This window comes from Pteropus vampyrus, unplaced genomic scaffold, assembly GCF_000151845.1.
Source record: "Pteropus vampyrus isolate Shadow unplaced genomic scaffold, Pvam_2.0 Scaffold311, whole genome shotgun sequence".
NCBI lineage: Eukaryota > Metazoa > Chordata > Mammalia > Chiroptera > Pteropodidae > Pteropus > Pteropus vampyrus.
The window spans coordinates 342,198-354,205 of record NW_011889092.1 but is presented as its reverse complement, the minus strand read 5'-3'; the positions used below and the strand labels follow the sequence as shown (position 1 = coordinate 354,205).

The 12,008-nt window shown below is 35.7% G+C and overlaps 1 protein-coding gene across 2 annotated transcripts in view; it reads left to right on the top strand.

Moving 5' to 3' along the window:
• Positions 1 to 12,008, top strand: part of PPME1 (protein phosphatase methylesterase 1) — a 64,606-nt gene that overhangs the window by 39,376 nt on the left and 13,222 nt on the right. For both annotated transcript variants that reach the window (XM_011377367.2, XM_011377368.2), the window contains exons 6-9: positions 2,580 to 2,734; positions 3,600 to 3,690; positions 7,944 to 8,009; positions 10,774 to 10,897. In XM_011377367.2, the coding sequence (XP_011375669.1) occupies positions 2,580 to 2,734; positions 3,600 to 3,690; positions 7,944 to 8,009; positions 10,774 to 10,897 (436 nt within the window). The remainder of the gene's footprint in view (positions 1 to 2,579; positions 2,735 to 3,599; positions 3,691 to 7,943; positions 8,010 to 10,773; positions 10,898 to 12,008) is intronic.

Here is a 12,008-nt window from a genome sequence, read left to right as displayed (position 1 = left end):
AGTTAACAACAGATATTGTGTACTTAAAAGTTTAAGAGGGTAGATCTTATGTTAAGTGTTCTTACCATACACACCCACACAAATACATGCACATACACACAGAAGTGATACAAGGAAATTGTCAGAAGTGAAGGATGCAAACAAGGTAATCCTTGATTTATGGATTTATGGTGATGCTAACATGAGTATATATGCATATCCAAATTTACCAAATTATATACATTAATTATGTACCATTTTTGTATACCAGTTATGCTTCAATAAAGCTAGTGGATAACAATACTGGGGATGAAGGGATAGAGTGCTGGAGAAGTTGGGCAGTGGGTAAGCTGTGTGTGGTGCCGGAGCTGGAGGTTTCCCATAATGCAGGACCTGGGTGCTAAGGAAATGCAAGTTATAGGAGCTTGTAGAGTAAACACACATGAACCAGGAATAAATCCTCTTTCTGCAATGTCTCTCTCTTTTGTTTGCTACTGACATAGCTTCATACCATGCCAGCTGGCAAAGGAAAAATATTTAAAGGCCTCAGATTCAGTTTTGTAGAACATGCAATGAAGGGGGAGTTAGAGCTGAGAAATAGTAAATTGATGAATGGCACAAAAAATGTTAAAAATAAAATGATTAAAACTGTCTACAACAGATGAAGATAATTACCAAGAATCCGAACAGCCAACAGTTGTTGAAGCAATAAAACATTTATATGGTATCTAAATTCAATCACCTTGTGAAACAGAAATCCCCAATGGATATACTTAATGGACGATTAGTAGGGTTTTCAAATAGTACTGACAGCATCATTTTTGCCTTCCGTATCAACTTCAGAATCTACACTTTACATTAGATGCAACTTCTCTGGAAGTAGAAGAACCAGGATTTGAGCTCTGATTTCTCCAATATTCCTTTTTCTGTTTGGCCTGTGATATGCTGTACTGCTTTTCAGGAAATAAACCTAGTATTGATAAGTATGGTAGAATCCCCTTAAAAAGCAGCTACCAAAATTGTGGTACATCCAGTTACAAACTAGATTTGTAGTTAATCCCTGTTACTTCATCTTTATTTTATTTCTTTGGAATTTCAGGACATATCTCAAGTAAGGCACTAATCCTGCTGAGTGAATACTTTGAATAACTTTAAAAAGAATGTGTTTCTCCTGGTGATAGATGATTAAATGATTGATCATAACCAACTTTTACCTGGATGAAATATACCTTTCCTAAATTGGTTTGTGTCACAACTGTCTACCTTCATGCATGAAGCAGATGCTATAGAACCCCTCCAACATAGTTTTTTAAGGAGACCTGGATTTAGATAATCTTCCATAGCATCTTTTTATTTTATTCATTATATTTGTTACTAATCCAAAATTTTAGCTTTAAATTTAACTCCAAAGGAATATTAAACTATTATTTGGTTTCACTTATAAAATTGGGTGGCTTCCTTATATCCTATTCAGATTGTTTGCTGATGCTGCAGCTTCCCTATTCACATCTGTAGTTATATGAAGTTTTTAAGATTAGTTCCTTCAGAAGTAATAACATTTACCTTTGATATTCTGAATACTGTGGAGACCATTTTTGAAAGTCTGTGTTCCTACATCCGTACATGCTGTTTTTGGCTAACACTGTGAGTGCTTGAGGCATATAGTGACGCTCAGTAAGACAAAACTGTCTTTTGAAGCTGACTGACTCAGCCACTCCCCAAAAAAGACAGAAGAGCCAGTGCTCTCTAGAAACATACCCTACTTGCCTATTGCTATAGCAAAGAAGGCCTATATGCAAATAAAAACCAAAGTTCATACTTCAGTCCTCATTTTTAAAGCTTTAAGATTTGACTTAAACAAAACCACTCATAATTAAACAAAACCACTCATAATTAAAGACTAGGAGAGAAGCTAATAAAAATTAGCTCTGAATATCTTTCTAGTTTCTGAAAATACTATACTTACATTTATGTTTGTACTTCAAACAACTTTACATGACAAATTGTAAATAATAATTAACATTTGTATAGGACTTTTATCTTTTTTGAAGTATTTTCATATTCACTGTCTTAGTTAATCCTTATAGCAATCCAGAATAGTAAATGATATTCTTATCTTCATTTTATAGATGTTAAAACTCTGAGAGGTTAAATAACTAATCTAAGTCCACATAGTAAAAAATAAACAAGGGCTGTAATTCATCTTGTGACTCCAAACTTCACTACATTATAATGCTTAATGAAGTTGTTTGCCTGTTTTATACATGGGGAAACTGAGGCAATTAAATGATTTGTCCAGAGTTTCAAGCTTAGGTTAAAAATAAAGGTATATGTTTATATAATTATACTAAATGTGTGGAACAGTGAAAATGTGATATAGGAAAGTCAGAAATTTTGGATTCTTGGTCTTTAAACTGCCATTTTTCAGAAGAACTAGATGTGTGACTATGTGTATAGATACTGGGAACATGGCAGGAGTTTTACTTAGATATGTTTGCAAGACTGTTAGGTAGAGACCAAAGGAAGGAGTGAGGAAAGTAAACTATTTCTTACAGTGTTGTCAGAGAACTTTCCCAGCTTATTTTTCCTTTTCTTTGCAGAGATGTCGGAAATGTGGTTGAAGCCATGTATGGGGACCTCCCTCCTCCAATTATGCTGATTGGACATAGCATGGGTGGTGCTATTGCAGTCCACACAGCATCATCCAACCTAGTGCCAAGCCTCCTAGGTCTGTGCATGATTGATGTTGTGGAAGGTAAGTTTTCTTAGTGCTAACCAAATCAAAATCTTTGACTTATAAGAGCCATTCATGGTAGACTATTATTGCTGTGTTTTAATTTATTGTTGATTTCACTTTTCTTGAAGTATGTCCCTCTGTCTTTTATATCTTCCTTCTATATTATTTTGTGGCAAAGGATTTTCCAAGTATTTCTTAATTGAGATATAATGGACATATAACTTTGTATTAGTTTCAGGTGTACAGTATAAGTATTTGATACATTTATATATTGCAGAATGATCACTAGTTAATATCTATCACCACACAGTTACAATTTTTTTCTTGTGATGAGAACTTTAGGGTATACTCTTTTAGCAACATTTAAATATATAATACAGTATTATTTACTATAGTCACCAAGCTGGAAGGACTTATTTATTTTATAACTGGAAGCTTGTACCTTTTGACACTTTCACCCCTTTCACCTACATCCTACATTATATAATCATTCTCCATGTCATCAAAAACTCTTCATAAACATCTTTTATGGCTGTAAATATTTAATTGTATGTATGTCTCATAATTTTATTTTAACATTTAAAAAGAAGCTGCCATGTCTTATGACCCAGTCTCAGAAGTCACACTATTGCTATACAAGTCAGCCCTAATCATTGTGGCGGGACTACAGCAAATAGTCAATACCAGGATGCAGAAATCACTGGAGGCCATCTTGGAATCTGGCTATCTCATCAGTCTTCTGAATTTCTTAAACTGCATCTTTTTTCCCCAAGCATCACTGAATTCTGCTGTGATTGAGGGCCGATGTATATAGTTGACCCAGTAACTATAAATGATCAGAATATGTTAAGCGCTGTGGTTAAAATTTTTGTTTAATGTCTAGGTACAGCCATGGATGCCCTTAATAGCATGCAGAATTTCTTACGTGGCCGTCCTAAAACCTTCAAGTCTCTGGAGAATGCCATTGAATGGAGGTAACCCACAAATCCATATTGTATTTATTTTAAATGTTAGATCGTAGCTTTCCTTTTTCACCAGCTCAAGCACCAAGTTCAAAGGAATAATCCCCTGCTTTTATTTTAATATCATGAGTGGAAACATTTATATAAAGAGCAGATTTTTAAAAATATTTTTAATGTTTCAGGCTTGTCTCAGTTGTATAAAATTCACCCTTTTTCTAATATACTATAGTACCTCCTAGAATCTTAGTAATTATGGATCATCTGTGGTCTAGCTGTTCCCATCTCTAAGTTAAGAGTTTGAACTTAATGAGAGTCTAAGGCCTTTTCCACCTCTGATGCTTCATAGTTCTAGATTCACTTTCTGTGTTCTAGAGAAAATGATGGAGAAACAGAAGATGGGTTTAGGTTCCATTTCTCAGTTTTTATTTGGGTTTTGGATAAAGAAAAACCCTTGGGCAAATAGTTTTTGTAAAAATCACTGACAGAATTGCCCATGGCTTCTATTTAAGTAAAATAAAGGCTGTTCAGTCATTAATTTACTCATTAATTCAGTCAAGTATTTGATTAAATATTTATTAAACACTTAACTTTGTGCTAAAGGGTGAAGATTCAGAGACAAGTAAAACACCATTTCTCCCACAAGGAGATCAGTCTTGGGATAAAACATCTTCAGTATCCTGTCTTCCTACCTATTCTTCAAAATCCCTCTCCAATACCTTCTCCAGAACCCTTTCTCTAACTCCTCCAAACTATGCAGATCACTGCCATCAGTACAATTACTTGAGACCTTTAAGTCTGTATTGTATTGCACTGTTTACCCCTTAAGTCTTCTAATCCTCCTTTAAAGGATAGGCTTATATTGTTAATTTTCATTTCTGTCTAAATGCCCTACCTACATCATAAGGGCAAAAGCTATTCTGTTTCTTTTGTACTTTCATACAGCATATAGCATACTGCTGGTTGCCCTCGTGGGCGAAACATATATTAACTGAATCAGAGATATCAAATGGGAATTTAGAACTTAGTAAATATATCCTAAGGGAGTCTTCCTAGGACAGAGGGTCTCATGCCAAATATGGCTTGCCAGAATGATTGTGCTTGGTGAGGTTGCTTCTACCTCCCCATGTTCATGCCACCATTCTCTCCGAAGCACCAAAAATCCATCCATCTTGGGTAGTCCTAGCATTGAAAATGCAACTGCGGCCCCTCAACTTGTAGTTCAGGTACCCTGCCTACTTACCCAGTAACGACCAATGAGAAAATTATTCCAAATAACTTTTTAAATTTATCTGGTAAACATTTTTTTGATACCTAAGATGTCTCAGTACCTGATCTAAGAACTGGAGATGAATCAGGCTTAATTCTTATCAAAAAACTGGAGATAACAGTAAGCAAATATGTAAACACAATACAATGGAAGGAGCACAGGAGGAACAGAACATAGGTATCTAATCCAGCCTGGGAGTCATGGTAAACCTTCTCTTAAAGAAGATACAGAGTCTTGATTGTAGTTGCAGATGCAAGATAGGATAAATGTACTATTTGTTGAATGTTAAAATGTTCTGGGTTCTGTGAAAGCTACTGATTTTTAGACCCCACTCGCTGAGCCTGATAATCAGAAAGAATAATATGAAGTATTTGGTAATTTTGTTTTGTACACTCTGCTGGATATCTGAATCGAGTTTATGACTCATGGCCATTTTGGCTATTCTAGATTTTTTTTTTTTTTTTTTTAAGATGTTGAAATACAAGGCTGACCTATTTAATTCAGTAAAGATAAAAAGCTAAGTGACTTCCTGCTTTCGTTTCTTGGTCATCCTAATAAGAGGCAGTAGGGTATAGTCATTAAGAGCCTGGGCTTTGAAGTCGGACAGATGTGGATTTACATCTTGGTTCCACCACTCTGGCTGCTCTGAGGGAAATAGAATAGGGAAAGCAGTGGGGAGTGGAGGTGATAGTGAAGTGAGAAATTGGTTAAGAGACAGTTGCATAGGAGAATAATGATGATAAGTATAGACTAGGATGGCAACAGGGGAAGTAATGTGGTCATATTTGGAATATATTTTGAAGGTAGAACTGACAGGACAGCCTTACAGATAGGATGTTGGGGTGGAGGGCAGTACTCAAGGATGACTTCTGGGTTTTTAGCCCAAGCAATTTGGTAAATGGAAGAGACAAAGAGAAGAAGATTTGAGAGCAGGTAAGGGGCAGGAAATCAGGATTTCTGTTTGGATAAGCTGAAATATATACATCTAAGTAGATATGTTAAGTAGGCACTTGTATATACTACAGATGCTCCTCAAACAATGATGGGGGTTACATCCCAATAAACTCATCATAAATTGAAAATATCCTAAGTTGAAAATGCATTTAATACACCTAAGCTCCCAAACATCATAGCTTAGCCTGGCCTACCTCAAATGTGCCCAGAGCACTTACATTAGTTTACAGTTGGGCAAAATCATCTAACACAGTGAACACACTGTAGAATATCAGTTGTTTACCCTCATGATTGCTTGGCTGACTATATCCTAAGTCAGGGACTGTCTGTAGGTTAGAAGAGGTTGAGCTAGAGATAAATCGAAGAATAATCTTTGTGTAAATAATATTTAAAGACAGGAGATTGAATGCGATCACCTAGGAGATAGAAAAAAGATCCAAGAACTGAACCTTAGGATAATATACAATATTTAGAGCTTGGAAAGAAGAGGAAGCTTCAACAAAGGAAGCTGAAAAGGCACAGTTGGTGAGACAGGAGGAAAACCAGAGAGTATAGCAAGTGTTTCTAGAAGGAGGGAGAGAGCATCTGTGTGAAATAATGCTGAGAGATCACCTAAGATGAGGGCTAAGAAATGACCATTAGAATTGGCATGATGGAGATGACCTTGCAAAGGAAATCTCAAAAAATAAGCAGGAGATGAAAACCTGTTGTAAGTTGGGGATGTTAGTTAAGGAAAGGATGGGAGGTAACAAAATGGAGAAAGCAAGTAGGATGACTTTTTTTTTTTCTTATTTAAGTATATAAGTATAGTTGGTTTACAATCTTATATTGGTTATATTAGTTTCAGGAGTACATATAGTGATTTGACATTTTTCTACATTTTGAGAAGTTTTGTTATATAGAACAGAGAAATGGGGTAGTATCTACTAGTGAATGTGGAGTTGAAAAGTTTTTCAAGGCTAGAGAATGTTTTTAAAGAATGTTTTATAATATCCACTAGAGAAAAAAAAAATGATGACAGGAGAGAGACAGGATAGGAGAAACAAGGGCCTCATAAGCAAGAGGGGATGGGAACTAGTGCCCAAGGTTGTCTCCAAATAGGAACAGAGATATTTCATATATTAACCAGCCATCAAAGCAGAATATATCATCACATACTGGTGGATTCATAGGTACTATAAATTCAGTTGGTGGTAGAAAAATGAAGTAATATCTCTTCTGATTGCTTCTGTTTATCATGAAAATAAGAAACAAAGTCATTCTCTAAGGCTGGTGCACTTTAAAATTTTATGATTTTTTAAGCTCAAAAAACGAAATTTAAAGAAATGTGTTCTGGTGGCCTGCTTCAGGTGGTGTTTCCAGTTCTCCCTGGAACATGCAGTCATTTTGTTTGGCCCTTAGGCATACTTAGGTAGACAACTCTGTGAAAACTAATCTATTAAGATAGTGTCTAAGCTCCTAAGCTCTATATCATGGCATACAAAGCCCTCTGGGAGTTAGCTCCTGCCTGCTTATCCTATTCTGTCACACTTCCCCCTTTGCTCTCCCCTGCTTCTCCCTGCACGCTGTCCTCTAAAATCATCATCTTGCTGATTTTTCCACATCACAGTGCCTTCGTTCACAATGTGCCCTCTGCCAGGAATGCTCTGACCACCCCCTTTTATCTTTCACTTAACTTCTTACCTTCAGTTCTCGGTTTAGGTAGGACATTTGGGAAGCTTTCTCTAACCTCATTAAAAATAAAGTGATTCCTTTGAACCTTGCCGTATTATATTAAAATTATCTGTTTGTGTTTCTTGAGCGTGGGCCTAGCACATGGTATCTTTTTGGTGAATATTTGCAGAATTGAAATGTCTTCAATATCTTTACTTGATTTTTACTAGCTGGCTTATAGCCGTAATAACCAAGTAGAAAGTAGTAAGCTCTGTTGGTAACCATAACTTTTTAGTAGGTCCTACAGAATCTGCAGAATTATTCATTTGACTCTGGTGACTTGATAAGATGGATGCTAAATAACCTCTTCTCTCCCTTCTCACTTTTCTAGTGTGAAGAGTGGCCAGATTCGAAATCTGGAGTCTGCCCGTGTCTCAATGGTTGGCCAAGTCAAACAGTAGGTCTTATTTTTCCCTGTTGGGCTGGTTAGAGACTGAAACATGGTGAGGGAATTACAGATTGTTTTTTCTGTCATATACCTATCCTATTATCCTTGTGAATGCCTTCATTACTTTAGGTAATTTTTACAAGTGAGCTCAGTTGAGCCAGTTGTATAGATTTTCTTTTCTTTTTCTTTCTCTTTCTTGAGGAAATCCTAAGACCAAATAGTGTCTTCTATATAATACTGGATTACTTTATTATAACTTTAGTTGTTAAAGGTGAAGAATCCCAGAGAATGGACATTAAAAATTAGGTATCTTCTCTAATGCTGACAGTATGGTATCATTCTGATGACAGCCTCCTTCTAAGCCAAACCTGGTTATAAGGAAATTACAGCATAAAAGCTTTAGCATAGCCTGAGTCAAAGCCAAATTAAAGAGTAAGCTAAGATTTTTTAGCCCCATTGATCATCCTGGATAGGATTACATGAGTCCTGGATATTGTTATGTAGACACAAAATAAACTTTAGGTGATTTGAGAAAATGTCACGCAATGGAATGGACAGGGAGCACAAGAGTTGTTGAAAATGATAATGGCATTATTGACTGTTTGCTATTTGCCAGACACTGTGCAGGATATTTTATATACACTCTCTTGTTTTTAAAATCTTTATATTATAGAATATTTTCAAACATATAAAAGTAGAATAAAACAATGAACTACAATGTACCCATTGCCCATTTTCAATAGTTGTTAACTCATGGCCAGTCTTATTTCATCTGTGTCTCTATTTACTTTCCCTAAGCACAAAATATTTTGAAACAAATTCCAGACAAAAACAATTTCCTCTGTAAGGTTTCAGTATGTTCTCTATAGATTCCACTTCTATCTCTTTCATTTTTTTCCTTGCAATTTATGTGTTGAAGAAATCTGATTGTTTGCCCTGTAGAATTTCCCATAATCTGGATTTGCTGATTGATTCCTCAAGGTGTAACATGTTCTTTTGTTCCCTGTATTGTCTGTAAATTGTTAGTTAGATCCAGAGATTTGATCAAGTTCAGGTTGGTTTGTTATTTGGGCTTTTTCTTTGTTTTCAAGAATAGGTGATACTATTTAATGCCATTAGGAAGCACATAATACCTGGTTGTCTCTTTTTTTGGATTGTTAGTAGTCATCAGTGATCATAACCTGGATTCATTAATTCATTTGCACTATCTCATTTAATGTTTACAATATCTCTTTAAGATAATTTATTGTTTTATAGATGAGGATATGGAAGTTCAGAAAGGTAAAGTGATTTTACCAGGATCTCACAGCTAGTGAATTGCAGAGCTCAGATTCGAACTCCTGTGTATTTGATACCAAAGCCCATATTAATGGATTTTATGCCTAAAAGAGCAATTTGAGTAGTAATATCTGGCAGATACAGTGTAAAGGCCTTGAATAAACTATGAAACTACCTACTTCTCAGTTCCTAAATATTTTGAGACTGCTTGTTTAAGCAGTGGTAAAGCATTTTGTAAGGAAGTTACATGACTTTATATACATGTAGCTCATTGGTTTTTAAATTTTACCTAATTTATAAACTTAAATGGTGTTTTCCCTTAATATGTAAACCTTTGTATATAAAAGTATATGTGTTTTAATTGTCACATAGATATCAGCCGGAACCTTTCTGCCCTTCTTGATCTAGGTAAAATTCTCTTGAACCACTCAATCCATAGCTGTAGAAATCCAAAGCACATGTTTTTTTGTTATGGTCCTTTGACCTAGGTATGAAATTAATGCCTCAAGTTTCATTAAAAACAAAAACAAAAACAAAAAACCCACTGAACAAAACATTTCTGAACACTCACTTCACTGAAGGTTTTGGTAGAGGAAACAGAGAAAGAGGTGTTAATCATTCTTAAAAATCCACCACTGAAGTTCACTGACCTTCAGTTTCTCTTTTCATCTTGTTTGTTCTCCTCCTCTTCCTCTCTCTCTTTCAAGGGAAAAATAAAAAAAAATTTCTCTACTATGCAGAGCAGACCTTGGCACTAGCTGCTACCTAGGCCCTTGGGATTTTTACCTTTAACACTCATCAATGTATTTTTTCCAATAAGTTCTCCCTAAAAGGAATTATGGTACCAGCTGTTCATATATAATAATTTTTCTACCTGATTACATAATAAAGAGATATTGTAGGTTTTTCAGAGGAAAAACAAAAATAATTGGTTGGATCAGATGTTCTAATCCCCAAGGTTCAGCTGGCATGGTTATTATAATTGCCAGTTTCTATCAACTAATTAAAAAGTGGGGCCTTGTTATAATTCTGTTTGAGCCTTGTTCTACAAGCAGGGTATAGTAGAAAAGCACCATGCTTCAGAGTTAATTGGGCCTGGATTTGCCTCCCAGCTTCATCCACTCATAAGCTAGGTGATCCTGGACCTTTTTTTTTTTTTTTTAACTCTTTAGGGCTACTTCATAGGATTGTTAGGAGGATTATATAAGATAATGCCAATAAAACTCTTGTCACCAGGAAATGGTTACTCCCTTCTGTGTGTCAGTATTGATGCAAGAACTGGAAACCATCCCTTGGAGTATAGTCATACCTTGGCCATGACCTTCCACAGCCCTGGTCTACTTTTGTATCTTTTTAAATGCCCATTTTTCACGCCCTCCTCCCAGGAGCATTGTTAAGTTTTAACAGTTGATTATAAAAGGACATATGTATCAGTATTTCTGAGATAATTTGTGTATAGAAGAGAGGTATGTGATAGCATTTTTTAAAAACCTAGGTGTGAAGGAATTACAAGTCCAGAAGGCTCAAAATCTATAGTGGAAGGAATCATAGAGGAAGAAGAAGAAGACGAAGAAGGAAGTGAGTCAGTAAACAAGAGGAAAAAGGAAGATGACATGGAGGTGAGTAAAAGTCTTCATACTTGGAAGGATGGGGTAGGGAATTGTTCAGAGTGTGGGAAAGGGAAGGGGATGTGACATTGTTCTTTTTGTCTACCATTAAATATTTTGGGGGGCAAAGACATTATCATAATAGGTACTTAGGTTAACTATAAGATATAAGGGACTTGTTGATACCACTGACAAATTGGAACATAAAACTTATAGTATATACCCTATCCTCACATAGACTGCTTTCTCATCAAGCTCTTTCTCACCTTTGTACTTCTGGCCCTGTGGTTTATCTCATGAAGAAAATCCCATTTTCTACCAGTCTATTCTAAGCCCATCCAAATCTTATCCATCTTTCAAGGTGTATCTCCTTGGGGTAACCTTCTGACCTCGGTTTATGTCAGTCCCTCTCCAGCACAGCACTGAGAATCTATATGACACAACTTAGCACTCTGTTTTTTTGAAGTTATAGCTAACTCATAGAACTTATTTTCATAAGCCACATTCAGATATACTATGATCTCTTGGTAGTCATTCCTAGAATGCAGACTCGCTGTCCTCTAATTACCTAAGAATTGTCTCCCAACAAAAATAACCTGTGTATTGTGAGGTTAGGAAGTAATGTTCTGTATGAATTTCCCTCAGCATTTAACTCAGATTTGTGTGCATAGGGTTCTGTGAGTACTTGCTGAGCAATTGATTTGAGGATGGTAATGGAAAGGGCTGCTTTTTTTTCTTGGAAATGATTAGTGAGCATGACTAGCAGACTTTCTGGGATGGATTATAAAAGATAAACAAACACCTTACTAATGGCAGGTAATGGACTTGGTATATACCACATATTCCTTTGCATTTGAAGATGCTACTGTTAACAAGGAGGAAAGTATATTTTTTAAAAACAGTATTTTTAGTGAGAATCATTTTGGAGTTTACAAAAATATAAATAATGCCTGATCAATTTGCCCTCCAACACTCTGAGAGGTGAGGGGAGATCTATTCTCCCATGTTTACAGTATAAAAACTGAGACTCAGAGATGAAGAGACTTCCCAAAGTAATCAAGTAGTATTTAGTAGATTTGAGACTGATATAAACTATCAATTACATTTTACCTTTTATGTGCTA